General features: G+C 46.1%; 1 protein-coding gene across 7 annotated transcripts in view; it reads right to left on the bottom strand.

The window, feature by feature from the left end:
• The window catches only part of LOC148017460 (uncharacterized), a 259,801-nt gene that overhangs the window by 164,079 nt on the left and 69,006 nt on the right, over positions 1–26,716 (bottom strand). For all 7 annotated transcript variants that reach the window (XM_087663480.1, XM_087663484.1, XM_087663481.1 and 4 more), the window contains one exon: positions 16,022–16,327. In XM_087663480.1, coding sequence (XP_087519606.1) covers positions 16,022–16,327 — 306 coding nt within the window. The remainder of the gene's footprint in view (positions 1–16,021; positions 16,328–26,716) is intronic.

Here is a 26,716-nt window from a genome sequence, read left to right as displayed (position 1 = left end):
TAAGCCGACCACGCGCATGACCCTGCCTCAATAATGAATATCGTGTTGTCCTGCATCCCAGTCTCATACAGAAGGTGACCGCCCTGGTTGATTGCTTGCCAGCAGAAAGCTCCCATCCAAGACTGGGTGCTATGTGGCAAAGGATATGACATGCTCCTCTCCACATGAGCTGCACCACCTCACACGACCAAAGGCAGTGCTTTGGGGTTTCTAGAGGCTGCTATGTGTGGTAGTCACACCCTCCCTCCTGCATCTGGGCATGCCAGCTTCCCACTGCCAAGCCCCCATGTGCCACCAGCCATAAAAAATGCGATACTCTCCTCGGCCTCTAGCTATCCCGTAGGCGGCACCACAACGTCCGTCGGAAAGGATCCGTGATACCATACTCCGCCCAGTTCCTGCTACTTGACGGTGCCCAATCCATATCCTCCTGCATCAGTATATATGTGTCTGCCAATCCTGGCGGTGTACTCCAGGAATCTTGGTGGCTTCTTGGTGACCGCAGTGACCGACCATAGTCACTTTCCCAGATCCCACTCTAGCTCATCAAGTGGCGTGCCCTCTCAGATCCAGAGGTACCACTCCTTGAGCTCCTACCAAAACACAAAAGGGTCCAGCCGCCATGTCTTCCCGTGAAGGCCATTCACCCGGATCCTCTTCCACGAAAGGACAGCTATCCCCTCATCCTACTGCCCTTTGTCAAGAGCTAGATGCCCCCCCTCTTATATGGTGAAGAAGGTCCCAGGTGGAGCGCCGCCCACTCTACCTGCCACCTGTAAAGGGATGCCTGCTAGTGAAAATCTAGAAGCCCATACCTCCTCAGGCTCTATTGGCTCTCATATCGGGGGAGCAAGCCACTCCTGAGGTATTGTTGCGTCTATCTCCCTTCTCCTCAACTCCACCCCTCTTTGGCAGCCTGATACTCCCTGCAGCACCTCCTCGTCCACCATCTTGTACACCTCCCGCCATGTCCCGATGGTACGAGCCGGGCCAACCTCCCAACCAGCCTACTGGATGTGGGGGTGCCTACCAATCTATGCTCCTTCCCGATTCTTGACCTGGGGGTTCCACATCACCAGCCGACGATCTATCTCCTCCTGGCAGCCTTGGGGGCTTTGGATTAGGGCCTTATGGAGGCCTTGCCACATGTGGAGCAAGCTACGTAGTGGGAAAGGTGATCTGGGCTGGCGTGAAGATCCATCTCAGGTGATCTGGGCTGGCATGAAGATCCATCTCAGGGACGGCCTCCACTCACCGCCAAGCCTTGGTCTATAATAGGACCTTCCAGGTCCACCCTCCTAGTGTGAGGCTGCGGACAGCTAACTTGCCCAAGAGGGCCATACTCTCATACTATGAGTCTATGATCCCTAGTCCTCCCTCTGACCAATGCCGTATGATGATTGCCGATGCCACCTTGGCCCTGTAATCCCTGGAGCCGTCTGACTCGGACCAAAGGAAGTTCCACACTAGGTGGCGAAGCTGCACTATGCAGGATGAGGAGAAGCACCAACACAAGGCGATATACCAGGTCGTTGCTAGGAGGACCTGGTTAACCACCAAGGCTTGGTGGGCTAGTGAGAGGCAAGCTGTGCTCCAGTAGGTCAGCTTCCTCCGAAAAGAATCAAGGGCTAGAAGAAACTGCTAGGTGGAAGTGATGTCGAGACCCACCTGAAACCCTAGGTACCGAATGGTCTGCTGCCCTCTGCTCACCCATCTAAATCCCAGGTGGACGCCCCACTTTGTGCTAGAGTCTGGATCTATGAGGAAACCAACCGACTTTCGCCAGTTGATTTTTGCTCCCGCTGCAAAACAAAACACCTCAAGGGCTAGCCTCACTCTCTCCAGCATCAACGCATCGTCCTCTATGTAGAGGTCCGTATCATTTGCATACTCTGAGTCTAACAACTCAGTCTCCTCTCTCACTAGAAGTCGGAGTCCGCATAATCCACTCACACGTGACCTGAGGAAGTGAGACATCACCTCTACAAAGAGTAGGACATACCTGCCTAAGTATCTTCTGAAACTCCGCCATTGGCCTCCAAGGAACCATATGAACTAGCTGGCCATCCATGAACAACGGGATACGTTGCATAATATGAGCACACACTTTCGGGGAGCAAAAGAGGACATCGAAAAAACCCCTCGGGCAATCAGAAATCTCTTTCACAAGGGAAGCCTGTCCTGAAGCATCATCTTGACACATCTCCACATTTGCAAGCATAGATAGCAACCATGCACAGATTCTAGTGATCAATGGGGTCCTTCCCGTAAAGTAAAAGATGGCTGCCTTCTCATGGAAGGCAAAAATCTGCTGTAGAACTAGATCAGCACCCATAACAGCGACCACATATTCCCCTTGTGGTAAAGAACTCGCTTTACTCTCATTAGCTTGAGCATATTTTGACATCAAATGATTGGCAGTGGCCAGCATAAACTGAAAAGACTCATTAGTCAGGGAATAAGAAGCATGAACATTCTGCTGAGGCAAATTCAGGGCACACAAGTCATGTTCTTCGACTGACATCTTGCGACATTTACCCATCTCATCCCCTTCCATTAACTGCCCAAAATCTTCAGCTAAAGAATTGCCATCTGACTCCACTAAGTCTTTATAGTCCCCATTTCCAATATGTTGGTCTAGAAAGACCATATCGATACCATTAGATTCCTGCAAATTTGCCATTTTCGAGGTTTATGCTGATCACACAGATTATTCCAACCCTAGCTGTCTATCACAAAACAGAACTACCTCTGTCTCCTTCTCTAGGCCGTTGTACCTCAAGACCTCTGTGCCAATCTATACTCTGTTGTTCAGTTTAAACAAACCTTTTACAATCTTTGTCACTCACAGTCAAACTAGGCCATAAGGGGTGGTGTTTTTGCAAGGTCTGCTGCACGGAGGGCCAATTGCTGCTGCTAACGACGGGGAGCTTTCTTCTCTTTCATTCGAGATCCTCCATAGCAGCTGAACCAGCACATTCCTCTATTTCCCCTTCCCTTTCTTTGTGTCAATGCGGTAGCAAGAGGAAAGGGGAAGAAACAGAGGGCGATGTGCTAAGCTGTGTTACTAGCACCCAAAATCGCCTTCTGTGTCATGTGCAAAGAGGGTTGTAGCAGGAAAAAGATTCGGGAGGTGGGCCTCTCTCTCTCTCTCTCTCTCTCTCTCTCTCTCTCTCTCTCTCTCTCTCTCTCTCTCTGTGGCATTGGGAAGTGCACATGGTTTGGCCATCCTTAATGGGCTGCCACACTTGCCAAGATCTAATGGTTTCACAAGTTGGAATAACAAGAAAGGGTCAAGCACAGTAGACTATTTGATTCGATCACCCAACTTGCTACCTGACATAAAAAGCTTTGAAATCTCAGACAGACAAATTGGATTAGTAGCAGACCATGCTATTCTAGCTTTCACAATGCAATATGGGCATATACACGAAGCACAGTCACACATACCAAAATTACCATGCTATGATTTTGTGTAAGCGACCTCACACATATACAGCACTATTGTGTGAGATGCATTGAGGGAGCTAGACATGCAGGCCTCTCTGGATGAGTTTACAGGACAGTTGGCCGAGATAATACACACTTCAGCAGCATACGCTTTCCCACACACTACACCGTCAGATAAACCTCCACGAGGTAATGCCCCATAGAATGGTTGGTATGATGATGAGTGCAGAGAGACACAAGCACGTTTTCAGCGAGAGGTGGCACTTGGCATATGTACACATAAGCATGCTTGAACACTCTTCAGACGATTGGTACGCAAAAAGAAGCGGGAATACCTGAGCAAACTAGAAACAAAAATGTATTCCATGTTCTTGGGACAAGACAGCAAGAGAGCATGGAAAAAGATGCATAAGAACCAGCCACCCTTATAGATTACTAGACCGGATGATTGGCATGGATTTGCTTGCACACTCTATGATGTTCCTGGCCAAGAGCCTATGCCACTCCCCTCAACCTCAAGACCAGCAAATTGCAGATTTTTCACAGAAAAAAAAGTGAGGAATGCCATATGGAAACTGAAAAATGGAAAAGCCCAAGATCATGATGGTTTAGTAGCTGAACACTTCGCACATGCTTGTGATATCTTGGCACCAACGCTGGCTCACATTTTTAATAGGGCAGTTTGTGAGGGATTTCCAACCTGTTGGTCAAACCATATTATTGTGCCGCTCTTTAAGAGTGGAGACCCCGCGCTACCTAGTAACTATCGAACTATCATGATTGGACACATGCTGGCCAAAATATATGGCTCTATCGTGGAACAAGCATTGAGTGAATGGGCCGAGATGCATGGCCTGAGATCAAAAGGCCAGGCTGGCTTTAGGAGGGGATATATAACTCTAGACCATATCTTTACATTGAGGGCAATCATCGAAGAAGGCAAGGCATTCAAGAAAAAGATCTACTACTGTTTTGTGGACTTTCGCAAGGCCTTTGACACAGTGCCACGTGCTAGACTCATGAGAAGAATGCAAAACATTGATGTGCCTGTAGAGATACAGTGGAATATCTATGCCTTGTATGATAGTGACGGGTAGATTACGAACACCTGAGGGCATCTCAGATAAAGTCAATAGCACCATTGGGGTGAAACAAGGCTGTCCACTTTCACCGACACTATGTGGGTTGTACATAGATGAAATTTCAAAATATGTGGACAGAATTGGTGGAGCCGGAGCTAGCCTAGCTGGAGTGTTGATACCACTACTACTTTATGTCGACGATATTGTACTTATATTTGACTCACTTGAGGGACTAAATAGACACTTGGATGCATTATCAGCTTTTTGCGGAGATAGAGATCTTAAGGTGAACCTTGGGAAAACTAAAGTTATGGTATTTAACACTTCAGCTGCTTGGGTGACAAGAGCTGAGCACCAGTTTACTTTTGATGGAGAGCCAGTGATGGTTAGGCAGTATGTCTATTTGGGGGTCACATTGAAGGGACCACAGTTCTCTTGGAGAGAGACATCAGAGGCTTGTTTGGCAAAAGCATATGCAGCCTTAGGTGCATTCGAGAGGCAATGTACTCACATACAATTTCATGAGCCACGCACCAAATTGTGGCTTTTTGACACCTTGGTTACACCCACACTCCTATATGGGGCAGCTATTTGGGGTTTGAGTCTCTTTCACACGAGGAGACAACCTTTGGGAGACCAAGATGGACTAGAGAAGGAATACTATGACGGGTGGGAGCATATGGAAAGACCACTGGTCATGATGATCTCACGTATGATACGAGCGAAGAGCTGGACCCCACATGAGATTATCAGAGCTGAGTTGGGAGCATCACCCATGGTGGCTGAGGCCTTGGTCCGGGCAATGACTTTCATACATAGACTATGGAAGCTCCCCCAAGATAGATACCCACGACTAGCCCCGGCCTCTTCTAGACAACTAGCAGTAGATGGTGACAGACATTGTTGGTATGCTCAGATGAGTACATGGATGAGTCTACATGGGCTGCAGATTGACAGACTACCCCCCTTTGACTATAGCCCTTCACTTGACCTAAGCCGATCAGAGCTAAACCATGTGATCAGAGCAGACATACTGAAGTTAGATATAGAGAAGACCTGGATCCGACCCCCCTCCCCGCATGGCATGAGGATGGCACACTACCAGACCCACTTTCTTCAGGTATCTGAGGATGGTTTCATCACCCGACCCAATTACATGGACACACAGCTGCCTCATGGACTACGCACAGTTATTGGCCAGATCCGCACCTCATCCCACCACCTGAGGATTGAGACAGGCAGATGGGAGGGTATATAGATAGAGGAACGCATATGCGCACTAAACGACAGAGAGCCAGAGACAGAGGAACACTACATCTGCCGATGCATTGTATATTATGATATACGAGGTAGATACGACTGTCTGTTTCAAGAGGGTTTTGGACCCCTGAGACGGATCATGCAATTTGAGGATCAGAGATGCTTGGGATTCTTCCTCTTGGAGCTCTAGAGGTGCAAAGCAACAATTCTATGGAGTAGGAGGTCCCCACAGCTCAGCTCAAATAGACAAAGAGCAGTCACTGACTTTTTCACTGATACACGACAGAGTATGGCAGATACCACTACTACTGCCACACAGCCACAGGAGTACATCATCATTGGACCTCATCTTCTATAGATGTGCCTTTGGATAGAGTAGTGGCACTTAGCCGGTCTAGGCGCCCACATCCGCCCGGACGAAGGCCTAGACATCCACACCACAGACAAATTAAAGCCATCATTGAGCGCCACAGGAGACAAATGCCGAGATGCCTCAGCCATGCAGAGATACACCTCCTTAGAGGACAAACATCTCATTGATGGAGAGTTTTCCTTTTTCTACTTTCACTTTTAGATCATTGACATGTTTCCCTTTTATAGGACACTATTTCATTTTTTCAATCTTATAGGCATGTTTTTCATCTTTTCTCATTCCAGATGAGAAACACACCATCATTGTATGTATTGCTTTAGTCTCATAGGCCACATTGGCCTTTTAGAGACGCTAATGTACTCTCTCTCTCTCTCTCTCTCTCTCTCTCTCTCTCTCTCTCTCCCTGCATCTGTTACATATACACATTGCACTACTTTATCACAGCCGACAGTTGTTCCCCTATCACAGCCGACATTTGTTCCCCTTTTGTAGCCATTATCTGGAGTACCAGAGCTACATACGCACATACACATACACGACACTTATCACACTCACAGCACCGTATTTTCAGTCTCCAGTTTTTAGCTTTTCATTCAGCACTTTTATTTTGGATAGCTGGACCTCATCAGTTGTATCACAGTTTGTCTCATAGGCCAGTTTTGGTCTTTAGAAGACATTAATATAACTTTCTTTCTTTCTTTCTCTCTCTCTCTCTCTCTCTCTCTCTCTCTCTCTCTCTCTCTCTACGACGGATGGATGCTGACGCAACAGGTGTGACAAGCTGGATGCAGACAAGACAGACGTGACACCAGCACACGTATCTAGGAGAGCAGTGTACTTTGGCGAATGAAGTTTGACGAATGTAGTTTGACGAATGCACTGTGACAAACGGACTGTGGCAGCAACAACGAATGAATGCTGTGGCAGCAGTGACGGATGTACTGTGGCAGCAGTGAGACGAATGCAGACACTCTCTCAAACTGACATGAATGCAGACACTGTGAATGTACTGTGGCAGCAGTGACGAATGCAGACACTCTCTCAGACGAACATGAATGCAAACTGACATGAATGCAGACACTGTGAATGTACTGTGGCAGCAGTGATGAATGCATACACTCTCTCAGATTGCAGACACTCTCTCAGACTGACATGAATGCAGACACTGTGAATGCATTGAGATTGCAGATGTACTCAAACTGATGTGAACCTTGCATGCTGTGTGGACTGGAAACCTGCGTGATTTTAGATTGACGCACATTAACATTTCATGCTACAGTCATATCTTATGATGCAATCACATTGACAGTCTATGATATACTGACAGTTCATGCTAGAGTGATAGTTTTATGTCACTGGTTTACTACTCTACTCAGATTGTAAACAGTTTTATGCTATAGCGCATACTATAATTACGATGGAAGAAACTTACAATGAGGGAATCACAAAACCAACCATGGAGACAATGTTTCATACACCGCCAAAGAACACGAGATACAAAACCTATGGGCGTAAAACCCGAGATTGGAATGTCTCTCCAGGGTCGAGTAGATATGGGAAGACATCCCGCAAAATTAATGAAACACCATATGAGGAGATGTTGACCATACTCCATGCTGAAATACGTATCATGAGGAAGGAAATGGAAAAGGACATACAAGAGCGAGTTCGAGCTGAAATGATGGAAGAACTAGAAAAGGAGATGCAACAAACATTGGATGCACACATGGCAGAGAAAGACTCATTGATCTCTAATCTACAAGAAGAACTAGAGGAATGCAAAAAAGAAACTGGATGCACAAAAGGAACCACAAACCACACCGGAACTACAAAAAGAAATGGATGTTTTAAAAAAGGACATGCACACCTATGCAAGTGTGGTGGAAGGCACCCAAAAGAAAATGAAGAATGTTGAGAATACCGTAAAAGAAAATGTAGAATGGATAGATGTGGCAAAAAAGAACAAAGGAATGCATGGCAACAAAGTGGAAGTTATGAATGCCACCTTGGAAGAAGAGGCAAAAAGTCGGGCACGCGCACTCCACGTAAGAGTGGTTGGACTAGATGAGAAAAGCTCCCCAATTGAAGATGCTACAGCTCTTGCCACCAAAATTGCAGCTACAAATGTACCCATCATTGGGGCTTGGCGAGTCGGGAAAGCTGACACAAAAACAAAAGTCCTCATCTTGAAGTTTGGAGACCTAGAAAAGAAGAGAGCCTTCCTCTCCAAGAGGATCGCTCTCAAAGGAGAAAAGATCTACCTAGATGAAGACCTCACCCCAGCCCAGTTAGCCCATAGGAGGGAAAATATGCCACGTGTTCTAGAGGCACGGAAAGCAGGTAAATGGGCTGTATACAGAGATGGAAGAGTCATCATCACAGAGAAAAGGACGGCATGACGGTGCGCGGCCTATGAGACCCTGAAGTTCACACTGTGGAATTGCAATGGCTCCCTTAAGACAGATGTAGGTTATTTTGAGGATACTTTCAAAGGTATAGACATTGCTATGTATACTGAGACACATCAATGTAAAGACAGCCTTTTACCTGATGTATATGGATATAGATGGGAAAGTGTATATCACCCTCAGCCTAGATGGCCTAGAGAGACGAGGGGATCAGGAGGTGTGGCAATTCTATTTAGAGAAGAGCTCCGAGATACAGTCCAAGTCGTACATAGAGATATAGAGGCAAGATACATGTGGATAAGGTTACATGCAAGAAGAACTCGAGACATGTATATTGCCATATGCTATTTCTCCCCTGCATACTCTAAGTTTTCCCCTAAAGAGGCATCCCCGTATACACCACTATATGAGGACATAATGGGATACATGAGAATTGGGGATGTTCTACTAGCAGGAGACTTTGATGCACGCACAGGAAACAACCAATCTGCTTTCTTTGACACTAGTGATGAGATGTTCAGAGATATTGCATTAGATGAAGTGGGATTAGTTAGATCAGTCCAAGATAGAGAGATAACAGAATATGGAACACACCTACTGGCATTGGGAAGTGCACATGGTTTGGCCATCCTTAACGGGCTACCACAATGGCCAAGATCTAATGGCTTCACATGTTGGAATAACAAGAAAGGGTCAAGTACAGTGGACTATTTGATTGGATCACACAACTTGCTACTTGACATAAAAAGCTTTGAAATCTCAGACAGACAAATTGGATTAGTAGCAAACCATGCTATTCTAGCTTTCACAATGCAATATCGGCATATACACGAAGCACAGTCACACCTACCAAAATTACCACGCTATGATTTTGTGGAAGCGACCTCACACATATACAGCACTACTGTACGAGATGCATTGAGGGAGCTAGACACGCAGGCCTCTCTGGATGAGTTTACAGGACAGTTGGCCGAGATAATACACACTTCAGCAGCATATGCTTTCCCACACACTACACCGTCAGATAAACCTCCATGAGGTAATGCCCCACAGAATGGCTGGTATGATGATGAGTGCAGAGAGACACGAGCACGTTTTCAGCGAGAGATGGCACTTGGCATATGTACACATAAGCATGCTCGCACACTCTTCACACGGTTGGTATGCAGAAAGAAGCGGGAATACCTGAGCAGACTAGAAACAGAAATGTATTCCATGTTCTTGGGGTAGGACAGCAAGAGAGCATGGAAAAAGATGCACGAGAACCAGCCACCCCTACAAATTGCTAGACCAGATGATTGGCATGGATATGCTTGCACACTCTATGATATTCCTGGCCAAGAGCCTATGCCACTCCCCTCAACCTCAAGACCAGCAAATTGCAGATTTTTCACATAAAAAAAAGTGAGGAATGCCATATGGAAACTGAAAAATGGAAGAGCCCAAGATCATGAGGGTTTAGTGGCTGAACACTTCACGCATGCCTGTGATATTCTGGCACCAACGCTGGCTCACATCTTTAATAGGGTAGTTTGTGAGGGATTTCCAACCTGTTGGTCAGACCATATTATTGTGCCGCTCTTTAAGAGTGGAGACCCCGCGCTACCTAGTAACTACCGAACTATCATGATTGGACACATGCTGGCCAAGATATATGGCTCTATCGTGGAACAATCATTGAGTAAATGGGCCGAGATGCATGGCCTGAGGTCAAAAGGCCAAGCTAGCTTCAGGAGGGGATATACAACTCTAGACCATATCTTTACGTTGAGGGCAATCATTGAAGAAGGCAAGGCATTCAAGAAAAAGATCTATTGCTGTTTTGTGGACTTTCGCAAGGCCTTTGACACAATGCCACGTGCTAGACTCATGAGAAGAATGCAAAACATTGATGTGCCCGTAGAGATACAGTGGAGTATTTATGCCCTGTATGAGACAGTGACAAGCAGAGTACGAACACCTGAGGGCATCTCAGATACAGTCAATAGCACCATTGGGGTGAAACAAGGCTGTCCACATTCACCGACACTTTTTGGGCTGTATATAGATGAAATTTCAGAATATGTGGATAGGACTGGTGGGGCCGGAGCCAGCCTAGCTGGAGTGCTGATACCATTACTGCTTTATGCCAATGATATTGTACTTATATCTGACTCACCTGAGGGACTAAATAGACACTTGGATGCACTATCACTTTTTTGCAGAGATAGAGATCTTAAGGTGAACCTTGGGAAAACTAAAGTTATGGTATTTAACACTTCAGCTGCTTGGGTGACAAGAGCTAAGCACCAGTTTACTTTTGATGGAGAGCCAGTGGAGATGGTTAGGCAGTATGTCTATTTGGGGGTCACATTGAAGGGACCACAGTTCTCTTGGAGAGAGACATCAAAGGCTCGTTTGGCAAAAGCATATGCAGCCTTAGGTGCATTGGAGAGGCAATGTGCTCACATACAATTTCATGAGCCACACACCAAATTGTGGCTTTTTGACACCCTGGTTACACCCACACTCCTATATGGGGCAGCTATTTGGGGTCCGAGTCTCTTTCACACGAGGAGACAGCCTTTGGGAGACCAGGATGGACTAGAGAAGGAATACTATGACGGATGGGAGCATATGGAAAGACCACTGGTCATGATGATTTCACGCATGATACGAGCGAAGAGATGGACCCCACATGAGATTATCAAAGCTGAGTTGGGAGCATCACCCATGGTGGCTGAGGCCTTGGTCCAGGCAGTGACTTTCATACATAGACTATGGGAGCTCCCCCAAGATAGATACCCATGGCTAGCCCTGGCCTCTTCTAGACAACTAGCAGCAAACGGTGACAGACACTGTTGGTATGCTCAGATGAGTACATGGATGAGTCTACATGGGTTGCAGATTGACAGACTACCCCCCTTTGACTATAGCCTGGATTGCCCTACACTTGACCTAAGCCGATCAGAGCAAACATACTGAAGTTAGATACGGAGAAGATCTGGATCCGACCCCCCTTCCCCCATGGCACGAGGATGGCACACTACCAAACCCACTTCCTTCAGGTATCTGAGGATAGTTTCATCACCCGACCCAATTACATGGACACACAGCTGTCTCATGGACTACGCACAGTTATTGGTCAGATCCGCACCTCATCCCACCACCTGAGGATTGAGACAGGCAGATGGGAGGGTATACAGACATAAGAACGCATATGCCCACTACGCGATAGAGAGCGAGAGACAGAGGAACACTACATTTGCCGATACACTGTTTATTATGACATAGGAGGTAGATACCACTGTCTGTTTCAAGAGGGTTTTGGACCCCTGAGACGGATCATGCAATTTGAGGATCAGAGATGCTTGGGATTTTTCCTCTTGGAGCTCCAGAGGCACAAAGCAACAATTCTACGGAGTAGGAGGCCCCCACAGCTCGGCGCAAATAGACAGAGAGCAGTCACTGACTTTTTCACTGATACATGACAGAGTATGGCAGATACCACTACTACTACCACACAGCCTACAGGAGTACATCATCATTGGACCTCATCTTCTGTAGGTGTCCCTTTGGATAGAGAAGTGGCACTTAGCCGGTCTAGGCGCCCACGTCCACCTGGACGAAGGCCTAGACATCCACACCATAGACAAATTAAAGCCATCATTGAGCACCACAAGAGACAGATTCCGAGACCCCTCAGCCATGCAGAGATACACCTCCCTAGAGAACAGACATATCATTGATGGAGAGTTTTCCTTTCTCTACTCTCACTTTCAGATCACTGACATGTTTCCATTTTATAGGACACTATTTCATTTCTTTTTCGGTCTTATAGGCATGTTTTTCATCTTTTTCTCGTTCCAGATGAGAAACACACCATCATTGTATGTACTGCTTTGGTCTCATAGGCCACATTGTCCTTTTAGAGACGTTAATATACTCTCTCTCTCTCTCTCTCTCTCTCTCTCACACACACACACACACACACACACACACACACACATAATGGGTACTTTATACTAATTACAAAAAGAAGTACAAGAAAACAAGATTGCAAAGCGTAGCGTGGCTTTGGGCCATCATATATGAACCAGGTACAATGGATTCAAAAAACACAAAAGGAGTGTGCAAGAGACACCCTGAGACTAGACAGACACATAGGCTCAAGAGTACTGAACAAGATTTTTCTGCATGGGCATGGGCCTTTGCTACCAATGTCTCCAATACACCATCTTCAAAAAAGTCTCCTAGCACCACAAAAGGGTTGGGCCTATACTAGTTACAAGAAAAAGTACAGGAAAACAAGATTACAAAGCGCACTGTGGCTTTGGGCCATCATATATGAACTAGGTACAATGGATCCAACAAACACAAAAGGATGAGTGTGCAAGAGACACCCCGAGACTAGACAAGACACATAGGCTCAAGAGTACTAATGAGATGGGCATGGGCCTTTGGTACCAATGTCTCTAGTACACTATCTTCAAAGAAGTCTCCTAGGACCACAAAAAGGGTTAGGCCTCTAAGTGTAGCCCGTGAGGAGGAGGGTCCATCTGCAAGGTGGAAAGTAGAACCTAGATACTTGCGGTCCCATGGAGTGATGATGTGACAAGTAGCATCAAAATCTAGCTAGGTTGGAGGCTCACAGGCACATTGTTATTCTTGCTACTCTTTAGGGGGTTGCGGATCCTTAGGGGTAGTAGGGACTCAGGCAGTTGGCACATCTAAGGATTTGTCTCAACAACAAGAATAAGTACATAGGAGGTCTGCTAACGAAGAAGGGTAAGCAAGAAGTGTAGGCACAGAAGTCTCATTGGCTTTTCCTTTATTGCGCAGGCTTCCATCCATCCTTGTGTCTCTAGATCTGAAGGAGAAGCTAGTTGCTTGGGTTTAGACTGGATGGGTTGAGCAATCTGTTGCTCAACAAGATGGGGGCGGGGGGAGTAGTAGATTTTGATTTTGATCCATGGGCTGGTCCACCAAAGTACTCTTTTGATCAGGACCTTCTGCCAAGAAGTGACCCAGTTGACCACAGGAGAAGTAGTATCTAGCAAAAGTACCCCAGTTAAGCTGAAACCAGAGAGGCTGCATACCATTGCAGTTGAGGCGCAATCAGTTGGGTCTCTTTCAGGCTGTACTCCATAGCATACACAGCCAATTTCTGTTGGCTGCCTTCAGACTACGGGGGACCAACAGATGGCCCACTGCATCCATAGCATCGTTAAGGAGGGCCCAATAAACAGCTGGGAAATGCTCCAATTCCACCCATACCATACATGCCTGCTTCAGCAAGCAATCGGAAATCAGCCATTGAATGCCACAAAACAATAAGAACCAACTATTTATCAAAAAAGAGGGGCTACTGATGGAGAAGAAAATCCCAGGCCAAGGGAGAACAAAGCACAACCTCATAGAAAAAATCTCCTCCACACCATCAGTCTAAAGAAGATATGTCAACTAGTGATGGATCCTGACCAAGAGGGAATCCAAGCAGTGAAGAAGAGAATGACACCTTGCTCATAAAAGGAAAAAAAGGAGCGAAGAACCTCCTAAGTACTGAAATGTGTCCAAGGACTCTTCCTCTCTGCAGGCAGGAATAGCTCAATCATTATGCTCGACATAATCCTCCAAAATAGAGTTAGCAAACTCTAGCAACTAGTCCCAATTCAGCTCTCACAAATCCTGCAAGATAGAAGCTCCCTGGGCGTACAAGAATCACGAAGAATCACTGACGTCATGGGCCCTAGGAGCTGCAGAAAATTCTTCATGCTTCCTACATTTGATAGAAGGCTAAATGTCATGAGGAGACGAAGGCATCTCATCAATGCAGGGCACCATATCTTCTTCCACTACATCATCTTGGACATGCTAGCTTAGGTAGGATAGGAGGTATGCACAGGTTGAGTAGTGACCTATAGGAAATGGGATCAACATGGACCATATCCCCCCCTTTCAGTATGATCCTGATTCCCCCTTCATACACCTCTCCCACATATAGAGAAATTTGGTAATACGACAGGATCTCTACCGGTTGTACATATAGCATACATGGCTATCACCCAGGCAGCTTCTCCCCTCGAAGATGTCTTACTACAAAGACCACCACTTCATGAAGACTAACATGGATGGCTTCATTGAGAGACCTGGATACCTAAATGTATACATGCCACGTGAGAGGCGGCTAGCCATTGGCCAGCTTAGGGTTTCCTCTCACCAACTCGAGATCAAGACTGGGAGACCAGCCCATATCCCTAGAGTTGAGCGGATCTACTGATTATGTCAAGAGGAGGTAGAGAGCAAGGAGCACTATGTGTGCAAATGCAAAGCCTATAGTACAATCCAAGCTAGATATGCCATGCTATTTGGAGGAGACACCTCGCTCAAACTAGTTATGCATTCCCCACACCAGCACCTCTTGGGCAAGTACCTAGTTGAGATTCAGAGGCTCTACACATCACTACTATAGGTTGGCACTACACAGGGGGGGAGGAGTGACGTCAGTCACAGCTTACCAATTTCTTCCAGACAATGACCACCCACACAGCACCTACACAGAGAGGGGTGACAGTCCAGAGAACTAAGGAGATCAAGGGGCAACATGATGCCCATCGATAAAAGGGTGCCAGACATAGATAATACATCAAAGAGCAATGAGGGAGATTTATCAGCGACATGAGCAGCTGACAGAGTTGAAGACCCAACCCAGACGCTATCCTCATACTATAATATCTAGGATGTATGACATACTCTACCCACCGATCCTATTTGGGTGGAAGTAGATATACGAGTATCATTTAGCCACACAACTAGACATGTACTATCTCATCCTCCTAGCATGTCCAGGAATATCTGCCTGAACAGAGAGTTGTGACCTGTAGATGTGATGGAGACATAACCTAATCTGCTCTGCAGACCTGACCTGTCTACAGCAGTCATGACCTGCTGAAGATGTCTCTCTTCTCTGTGCCGATGTGGCCTATCTGCAGCAGTCTTGACCTTCTTTTTTTTCATAACGAGTAATTATAATATATCAAATGATTAAGATAGTACAAAAGTCACATGATCAAAATAGTACAAAATTCAGCAAGAAGTAGCAACAATTGGTGTATGCCAAGGAACCAATTCCTCCCTGGAAAGAAGATCAGTGTGCTGAATAAGGTCCAGCTGCCAATGTAGGAGTCCCTTCAGCCTAGCAAGACGCCACTGAACACCAGAGGTGGAATCAAAGAAAAAAGCATTCTAGGGTGACCCAGTTGTGCCAATTCTGTGTGTGTGTGTGTGTGTGTGTGTGTGTGAGAGAGAGAGAGAGAGAGAGAGAGAGAAACAGATAGCTATATAAAATGATGTCAAACTATGATAAGTATCATGTTGGGGCTTATAGATTTCTGACTCAATTTTATGTACTGCTTTGATCACTATATTATTAGGTTGACTTTAGCACATGAACATAAAAACATTCTCACCTGCATTTCCCCAAGAATACCATACAAAAGTGAGCTTTTTCCACTTCCAACAGGCCCATGGATGGAAACCAGCTCACCCTTCCTTACATTTAAAGTAATCTGTTGCAAGCTTCCTTGATCCTCCAAAAAAGCATTACTTGGAATTTGTCCTGATTGGCATTGAAGCTCCTCTCTTTGTAAACTTCCTTTTGATAACAAAATTGACCCTACAGACCCAGACCCTCCAAGCTTTCTTATGTCTTTGATACTCCAAGAAAATGTACAATTTTTGGCTATCACAACATTATCTGGACAATCACTGCACATCTAATTTCATAAAAGGAGTTATTGTTTTAAACATGCAACTATTATAGGTCTTCATTACAATATATCTTCTATCATCAGCTCTTTCTCTTATTCTAAAACCACCTGAGCATTTTAATATACAAAAACAGAGCTCTCCCCTAAATATCACATACTAGCAAGAGAAGTACAAAAAAGAGAGGATCCCTAGGAAGAAATAGCAACAAAATGACGTATACAAAATATGTCACTAAGTATCTTTTTGTATAGCACCTTTATATTGTTGTGTGTGACACCCCAAACACACCAAGAAGTACAAAGGTTAAAAATTTACAAAACCTGGTTACTTCAAGAAGAAATGATGATAGTTCAAAAGCAAGCATGCAAAGGTCAACCTGTTTTAGTGAGAGAGATATTTTTTAAGGGAACATTTACAAGATTGCCGCTGCCCCCCACCTTCCTGCTTGCTGCCATCAGAGTTCACACAATCCCTCCTGCCACCTGGCTATGTTGCACCCCACCAGTCCCTCACATCGGCAAGCTGCACTGGTCCCCACCAGGCTGCCATGCCACCTACAGCACTCTACGATTTGCCTCTTCCTCAGGAATGGCATTCATGAGCTCCACTTTATGGATGGGTGACATCTTCTGGTTTTTTAACCACGTCAATCCGTTTTGCTGTTTCCTTCACTTTCCCTCTTTACGAGTACATGTAGTGGGGTGTGCCAAGAAGGGCATCCCCCAAGAAGATGCAAAAGCATTTGGTGAAAATATAGGTGCAAATGACATGCCAATTATGGATGTTGTTGGGGGCAAAGCGGCCTATGCCTAACTACCCGTGTATTCATTACACTAATAGTATCTGCACACCTCTACACTATAGGTGGCAGGCCCGCATCACTGTCACTTCATTCTTTATTCTTTCAGTAACATTTGAATAAGGGAAGGCCAGTCACACATTGTGACTATTAGAGTTCCCACATGCCTTGTCTCTTGCTCTTGCTCTCTTGCTTCTTCTACCATAGCTCTTGCTTCTACTGATGTGCTTCCACTCGGGGCTTCTCCCTTCAACTAGTATTAGAGCATGCTTGTTTGCCAAGCTTTGACCCCTAACCCACCTTCAACTGAATACCTACAGCTTGGCTTCTTCAATGGCAGCCATGGTTTCATTTCTTCAAGGTATGCATTGATGCTTCCCTCCTTCAACACCTATCAAGACCTGTTGAAGCTTACTTCAAGCACCACATAGACCTTGTTGAGCATCAGCAAACCCTCCAGAGTAGGCAGCAACACCGGCATAAGCTCCAGCAAGATCTACGCGAACTGTGCGTACTACCCAGCAGCCTGTCTTTGACAATCTAGGTGCACCTCCTACCCTCCCATGTGGCCTCTGGCACTCTTGAATGCTTGGCAAAGGCTTGGCATCACTTCTCAGCATTTGATACCTGTGCTTGGGCACCTACTTGGCACCTACTTGAAGTGGGGAATCTCTGTTATTGATTGTCATTTACAGCAGACTTGCTCTATACTTCAAGGACAGCAAGCACTTGATCATCTACTACTTGTTTGATACTCTTGGGATGCTATATTAATGCCGGGATGATTATTGGATGCTTAGAGGAAATTATGGTGATGTACTAAAGCACTATTGAGCTAATTTGAGCTGACATATCTCAGCATTGGCAGGGTATCTCACTGCTATTCATCCTCAGCACAGTCTGTCACTCATTCTACTGTGCTTCTGTGAAGATATAGCACTTGGTTATGATGCCTAGTTGCTACCAAAATGTATTGGGATGCTTTTGAGCTTGGATTGAGCTTGCATTAGCTCATTTATTAGTGTCATATCTCTGCTGGTTTACTGTGAGCAGAAAGCCTTTATCAAAGATAATTTTTGCCTAATGCTCTTTGATGCCTTAAGGGATGCTCAGTGCATGTATCACTACTTCAATTATGTATACTTCCCGATATGCTATGGAATGCTTTCAAGCTGATATTTGAGCTTGGTTACATTGAGCTTGGTTGTGGTTACAAGCTATTGGATGCTACAATAAGAGCTTCAAGATGATACTTGGGTCTTATGCTCCTAGATGTGTGTCATATGAATCTTGGATGCTATATACTTGATGTACTAAGCCTCTCTTTGCTCATCTAGCATTCCTTTTTTATTTCAATGGGAGCTTTCATGACATTTTGGATGTTTCATAGAGCTTTGGGATCTTCACACTTGAGGTTGATCTTACTTTCACCGAATCCATGGGGCACTTCCTTCATGTACATTCTCTCGTAATATGTAGTGGATGCACTTACCCTACAATGGGCTGATTTGATCACTTACTTTGGACTCGGCAGTTATGTCTATCAGTGTATTGTCAATTATATTTATATGCTTCTAGGTCACGTATTAAGCTTTGCTCAGTGGGTTATGCATTTGATAATTCTCTTCTTTTACCCTAGATCTACTATGTGCATGATGTCTATGCCTATCACATGTATAGCTACTAATACAATTGTGATAGCTTTTAGTGCTGGTTGTTCTTGGTCTTTCTTTCTTGGTTGCTCACACTTGGTAGTTGGCATGTTGTTGTAGTTTAGCAACAACAGTCTATCATTTTAGTTTTATACATTCTATTTGAGGGTAGTCACTTGTATTTGACTATTGCTTGATTACAATTTGTGGACAACTCACCATTTTGGCACTCTCTTGCTTAGCCCTTGATTTAGTTGTGATTTTGGGGCTATTTGCAATCATTTACTACAGCTTATTTGTGATGTACTATGCCTTCATTTCTTGCATTATGGTTGGTGGGTTGAATGACAATACTACCTTGAATATTGACAAGTTGGATGCCACAAATTACAGCTATTGAAAGGCACAAGCCTGGCAAGTTCCAGTGCAGAAATTGTAGATTAAGCCATTGAGACATGAGGGTGTAAAGCTTGAATGCTTTGATGCAAAGGATTGGGTTGAACTACATGAGTTATGTAAATTTACAATCATTTTTGTCACTCTCTAAGCAAATCTACTGTAATTTTGTCTCTAAAGGACGGACCGCCTAGCAATTATGGGATAAGATTTGTAATGTCTATAATAAGCAAAGCCCTACCTCTCAGATGTATTGGCTAAAGCAACTTATGGACCTTCGTATGAAGAAGGGGACTTCCATGTCCGCACAAATAAGTTTCATTCTATTTTAAGCTACTTGTCTTTGCAGGGGATTGACTTTAAGGATAATCTTCCTCCCTTGTTATTATTGGTTATGTTGTCTGAGTCATGGGACACATTTTGTATTGCTATGTGTATAGATATGCTTGCTGATGGGCTGATTGCAAGATGTAGACAATGCACTCTTGAATGAAGAGGTCAATAAAAATAATGTAGATCCTATACCTCTCATGCTTTGATAGTCAAAGGAAATAATGGTAGAAGCAATAATGATTGTTGTGGAAGAGACTCTCAAAAGTCTTATTCTCAATCACATAGATAGCCTCGCAGTAAGTCTCATGGCTATAAGTCCACATTGACTTGTCATTATTGTGGCATGCAGGGTTATATTTTGTCCCAATGTCATAAATGCATGATGACAAGGGCAAGAAAAAGGGAAAGGGCACAGTGCAAAAAAAGAATGATGATTACGGCATTGTCCCTAGCAAGTCCAATGTCAAGATTGAAGAGATTAATGTCATGCAATTTTATTCTGATGATGATTACATACTTATAACTTCTTCTCTAGATATTTCATAGTTGAGACTAATGTCTCATCCATCTATGCTCAATGTTGGCTGCTTGATTCAGGGGCCTCATTTTATGTCACCCCTTATCCAGAGTGGTTCCACTCCTACTACAATATAAGAGGATTTACCAGATTAGGTAATTACTTGGCATTAGATATTGTTGGTATTAAAGATGTCCAATTGTAGTTTGCTCGAGACAATATGTTTACTTTGTATAATGTCCGCTATATTCTGGCTTTGACGAAAAGCCTACTTTTGGCTGGATAGTTGGATGATACAGGTATTATGGGAGCACTAGATTGTGCTCAAGAGACTAGACTAGATGTAAGATTCGTTACAAGAATTCTAATTACAAGATAATCCTGCATAGGGACACAAGCTACAATGATAACAAGATATGAAAAAGCCCACAACCCGAGACCGTAGGTTTAGACAATAGGACTTGATAGGATATGAAGGATCCCACAACTCCGGACCGTAGGTATGGATACAAGAATCTCTATCTTCTTCACGTGCCAAGTGCAAACTCCCACCATCACGACGCGACGCTGCCTCCCCGTCTCGACTGAACGGTCGATCCGCACCAGTCCTCCCTCCCCCCCGCCTATGCCAGTTCCCCCCGTCCTGCACTACACCTCCTCCCCCCCACCCTACGCCCTTTCACCACTCCTTTCCCCCTCCCACTCGACAAGCCTCTTCCCCCCCCCCCCCCCCCCCACCTCCCCGTGCTCGTCTCCCCTGCCTCCTGGCCTCGCTAAGGCCTTCTTCACCACCTACTAGGGGTTGGTGAAGGACCCCCTACTGATGGCCTTCCAGGACATTTTCACTTCAGGACAAATGCCAGGGAGTCTCTTGGCAAGCCTGATCAGTCTTCTCCCCAAAGGGAGAGACCGGCTGGAGCTTTCCCAGTGGAGACCGATCACCTTATTGTAAGTGGTCTATAAGGCATTGGCAAAGATGATTGGTAGGTGACTATGCCCCGTGCTTCCAGACATCATCCATGACACACAAACAGGCTTTGTTCAAGATAGAAGCATCCTAGACAATGTATTCACCTTCTTTGAGGCGAGAGAGTGGGCTCAGCAAAGTGGGCAGAGATTGGCTGTACTACTCTTGGATTTTGAGAAAGCTTATGACAGGGTGGACTAAGATATCCTGGAGGGCACCATGGTGAGGTTGGGTTTTCCCCAGGCTTGGATTCGCGAGGTCTCCGCACTTTACAGATCGGCCACTAGCAGGGTCCTCATAGGCCGTAGGAGAGGGGAGGAGTTTCGACTAGAGAGATCGGTCCGGCAAGGCTGCCCCCTGGCCTTGTACCTATTCCTACTCTTTGCAGAGGCGATGTCTCATTTCCTCAGGTCACGTGTGGGCGGATCACACGGCCTCCGACTTCCCATGAGAGAGGAGACTAAGTTGTTAGACTCAGAGTATGCAGATGATACAACACTCTACATAGAGGATGATGAGTTGATGCTGGAGGAGTGAAGCTGGCTCTTGAGATGTTCTGTTCTGTAGCGGGAGCGAAAATCAACTTGAGTCAGTTGGTTTCCTCATAGATCCGAACTCTAGCACAGAGTGGGGCGTCCACCTGGGATTTAGATGGGTGAGCAGAGGGCAGACCGTCTCTTACCTAGAGTTCCTGTTGGGACTCGTAGGTGAGACTCGACATCACTCCCGCCCAGCAGTTTCTTCCAGTCCTCGATTCTATTTGGAGGAAGCTAACCTACTAAAGCATGTCTCGCCTCTCACTAGCAAGTCGAGCCCTGGTGGTTAGCCAGGTTCTCCTAGCGACGGCCTAGTACATCGCCTCGTGTTGGTGCTTCTCCTCATCTTGCGTAGTGTAGCTTCGCCACCTAGTGTGGATATTCCTTTGGTCCAGGTCAGACGGATCCAAGGATTCCAAGGCCAAGGTGGCATGGGCAACCATCATACGGCATTGGTCACAGAGAGGCCTAGGGATCATAGACCCAGAGTATCAGAGTATGGCCCTCTTGGACAAGCTAGTTGTCCACGGTCTCACACTAGGAGGGCAGACATGGAAGGTGCTATTGTAGGAGGGTCCTCAGGACTGTAGATCAAGGCTTGGCGGTGAGTGGAGGCCGTCCCTGAGATGGATCTTCACGTCAGCCTTGATCACCCCACCTAGATCACCTTTCCTATGCAGCTTGCTTCGCGTGTGGGAGGGCCTTTGTAAGGCCCTAATCCAAAGGCCCCCTAGACTGCCAGGAGGAGATAGATTATCAGTTGGTGATCTGAAACCCCCAGGTCAAAGATCGGGAAGAGGTACAGATTGGCGAGCACACCAACATCCAGTGGGCTAGTTGGGAGGTTGGCCCCCGGCTCGTACCATCAAGACATGGCGAGAGGTGTACAGGATGGTGGATGAGGAGATGCTGCAACGAGTATCAGGCTACCAGAGAGGAGTGGAGCTAAGGAGAAGGGAGATAGATGCAGCAATACCTCACGAGTGGCTTGCTCCCTTGAGACGAGAGCCGATAGAGCTCGGGGAGGTATGGGCCCCTAGGTTTTCACCAGCAGGCATCCCCCTACAGGTGGCAGGTAGAGTGGGTGGCACTCCACTTGGGACCCTCTTCAATGTACAGGAGGAGGGGCATCTAGCCCTTGATAGAGGGTAGAAGAATGAGGGGATAGCTATCCTTTCATGGAGGAGGATCCAGGTGATTGGCCTTTAAGGGAAGACATGGCAGCTAGACCCTTTCATCTTCTGCTAGGAGCTCAAGGAGTGGCGCCTCTGAATCTGGGAGGGCAGGCCACTTGATGAGTTGGAGTGAGACCCAAGAGAGTGGCTATGGCCAGCCACAGCGGTCGCCAAGAAGCCACCGAGGTTCCTTGAGTACACTGTCAGGATTGGCAGACACGTACTGATGTAGGAGGATATGGATTGGGCACCGTCACGTAGCAGGCACTGGGCGGAGCACGGCATCACGGAGCCTTTTCGATGGACCTTCTTGAGCCGCCTATGGGATAATTGGAGGCCGAAGAGCGTATTGTATTTTCTATGGCTGGTGGCACATGGAGGCTTAGCAGTGGGAAGTTGGTTGGCCCAGATGCAGAAGGAGGGAGGTTGTAAGCACTACACACAGTAGCCTCTGGAAGCACCAAAGCACTAACTTTGGTCATGTGAGGCAGTGCAGCTCGTGTGGAGAGGTGCATGCCGCATCCTTCGCCGTATAGCACCTAGCCTTGGATGTATCTCATGGGGAGCTTTCTACTGGAAAGCAATTAGCCAATGCCGCCACCTTCTGTATGAGGCTCAGATGTAGGACACGATATTCATTATCGAGGCAGGGTCTTGCGCAGTGGTCGACTGGGAGGCTCTGCCCATCCGCCAAGTACTCGAGCCCACAGCAGACGGCTCTGAGGTATGGGAGATCATTGGGAGTCTTACTGGTTGGCATATCTGGAAGGCGCGGTGTCAGGAGACTTTCGGCAAAGAGAGACTTTCAGTATAGGAGGCGACCTAAGCAGTATGGGAGATCATTGGGAGTCTTATTGGTTGGCATATCTGGAAGGTGTGGTATCAGGAGGCTTTCAGCAGAGAGAGACTTTCAATACAGGCGACCTTAGCAGAGCTCTGGACCTCCATCATCCACTCCCTCCGTGGCCGATGGTATCAAGTGTAGGGCGAATCCAAGGCTCGTCAGGAGCTCTGATGTCATTTCATGCGCACTTGGGGCAGCCAGAACCTGTTTTTCTGATGCATGCAAGCAGCCCTAGATGGCGATACACCCCCCCTCCATGGCTTCCTTCCCCTACCCCCCCCAGACCGTCTTGAGAGGCTTGTATACATGATGTATTTGTGACTTTCATTAGCTCCAGCTAGACTGTTGAGCATGAGCACTCCATTGTAATCAGTTTTTCTGAGTAATATAATCAGCCACATTTTACTTGCAAAAAAAAACCTGAGTGGCAGAATGTACCTAAGAAGAATAGGTATTGTCAACATTGTCAAAAGGCTAGCCATTTTGATAATGAGTGTCAATCAAAGGCAAGAGGCACAGCACCGAAACCCAAGTCACAGACCCCCGCCCCTCAGTCGGGCAACCCCCCTCACGGGAGGCAGAGTGATGGCAAGGGGCAATGGAAAGGTCAGACCCACACTGCCACTAGTTAACCATCTTAGTCGACAATGTTCTCAACTCCAAAGGGCTTGTCTGACTGGTTTGCAGAGGCCCATATCGTCTCCATAGAAACATCTAATGCAAGTTTTGTCCACATCTATGAGTTGCCTCCCGACGAGGTTACTGCAGAGGCCCACTCATTACAGCTGAGCACATCAGCCCCTGTTTGGATTGTGGATAGTGGAGCTACACATCACATGACTCCTATAGAAAACATCTTCTGTACCCGAGCCCTTGCAACTAGGCGGATCCATGTAGGAAACTCGATCAAGATCCAGGCTCAAGGTTGCATCAATTTTGCCACTTACAAGGGTTCGGATTTGGCTTCGTTGGACAATGTATACCATATCCCTCAACTACGGGTGAACTTGTTATTTGTTCAACAGTTTGCCAATTGGAGTAAGCAATTTTCTTTACAACGACCACATTCGAGATCCTTGACTCTCAGGCTATTTTACTGATTGCTCGCAGTGAGGCACAGCCTGATGGCCTATACCACATGACCCATTTTCTTACCAAGCCGATAGCCGAGGGCTCCGTGTTCCATAGCTTCTAGGCTTTAGCCACATCTCGGGAGCCTACAAACAATGAGTGTCTTTGGCATTTCCGCCTAGGGCATCTTGGCTATGACTCTCTTTATGAGTTGTCTCGCCGTGAGATGGTTGAGGGCCTTCCTCGCTTAAAGCTAGCTCGAGATGTCTGTAGAGCATGTCAACTTGGGAAGCAACATCATACCCCATTCTCTTTGTTTTCTTCATGTAGAGCTGAGACACCTCTTAGATTAATTTACGTTGATCTTTGTGGGCCCACATCCACTGCTGCCTTGAATGGCGCACTATACTTCTTTTTGATAGTGGATGATGTTCGAGATACATGTGGGTGTAGTTCCTCAAACATAGGTTCAATGCTTTCACATATTTCTTTGCTTGGGTGCTCCTAGTTCATAACCAAACAGATCGTCGTGTTGGTTGCATGAGGAGTGATAGTGGTGGTGAGTTCATCTTTCACAAGTTTTACGAGTTTCTACAATAGCATGGCATCTCTCGCTAGCTCACCTCTATCAACTTCCCCTCTCAGAATGGAGTTGTAGAGAGTCGGAACCAAATAGTCATGGAAATGGTATCCTCTATGCTGTTTCTAGCAGAGCTCCTTGAGATCCTTTGGATTGAGGCTGCTAACACTGCGATATACATCCTCAAACAACCGGCTCAACTCCGGCTCTTCTTCAGTTCCCCTCTCAGAATGGAGTTGTAGAGAGTCGGAACCAAATAGTCATGGAAATGGTATCCTCTATGCTGTTTCTAGTAGAGCTCCTTGAGATCCTTTGGATTGAGGCTGCTAACACTGCGATATACATCCTCAAACAACCAAGCTCAACTCCGGCTCTTCTTCAGAAGACCCCATATGAGGCATTCTTTGGCTCTTGGCCTATCATATCCCACTTCAAAGTCTTCAGGTGTCGTACATACACACACACGCCTAATGATAAAATAGGAAAATTTCTTTGGTTAATTCATACTAGGCTAGACTTAGCTTACTCAGTCAGCATTCTCACTCAGTATTTCAGAGCACCTAGGATGTCACATTGGATTGCATGCCTTTGTGTATTGCATTATTTACAGTGTACTTATTCTTATGGCCTCACTTATGGTTCTGGTTTATGTCTGTTGGGGTACACTCATTCTCATTGGGCAGGAGATCTTAACACCCGGCGTTCCCATGGCGGCTACCTCTTCACCTTGGGCACGGCTCCCATTTCTTGGTTCAACTGTAAGGAAGGGATGGTGGTAGCTTCCACAACCGAGGCTAAGTACAGGGCTCTCTTCAATGGCACCACCGAGGCCATCTACCTGAGGAGCTTACTGGCGACACTTCACTTCCCTTGTAACTCTCCCACCGTTGTCTACTGCGACAACCAAAGTGTCATTGCCCTTGTGGGCAATCCGCTCATCACACCACAGATACAGCATGTGGAAGTCCACTTCTACTTTTCCAGAGAGCAGGTTGAGCTAGGCACTATCTGCCTAGAGTTTGTGCATTCGTCAGACAATTTTGCAGACATTTTGACCAAACCGGTAAACTGGCCGGTTCTTCAGTACCTTCTACTTTTTTAGATTGACGGCAAGGCAGAGGGTGCTTCTCTCTTGCTTTCCCTTCCAATTTGAGAGGGGCAACCACTTCTCTTGATAGTGACAATGATGATGCTTACAGTTTTTTCATTCGTTTATCCTTTTGTATTGTACTTATGGACATTTGTAACTTCATCCGCACTGCCAGGATGATATGATTGTAAAAGGGCAATTAGACAAGTGAACAATTCCCTTGTGAGGGCATTGTCCAAGTGACACCATTACATTGCATTTTACGTGAGCATGACATCTTGCATCTCCCTTTGCATTAGCCCATGCATTGGCATTCTGTTTATGTAAATATGCATCTGTACGCATTTATCCTTTTTAGGTATTTTGGAGTCGTCAACTCTGGATCCACCATATTCGTAGCATTACATATGGCACTCTCCAAGGCAATTCTCCCT

This window comes from Lygodium microphyllum, chromosome 22 (assembly GCF_053477565.2).
Source record: "Lygodium microphyllum isolate KBCC chromosome 22, Lygodium_microphyllum_v1.1.10, whole genome shotgun sequence".
NCBI classification, from domain to species: domain Eukaryota; kingdom Viridiplantae; phylum Streptophyta; class Polypodiopsida; order Schizaeales; family Lygodiaceae; genus Lygodium; species Lygodium microphyllum.
This window is presented reverse-complemented; position numbering and strand designations above follow the sequence as displayed.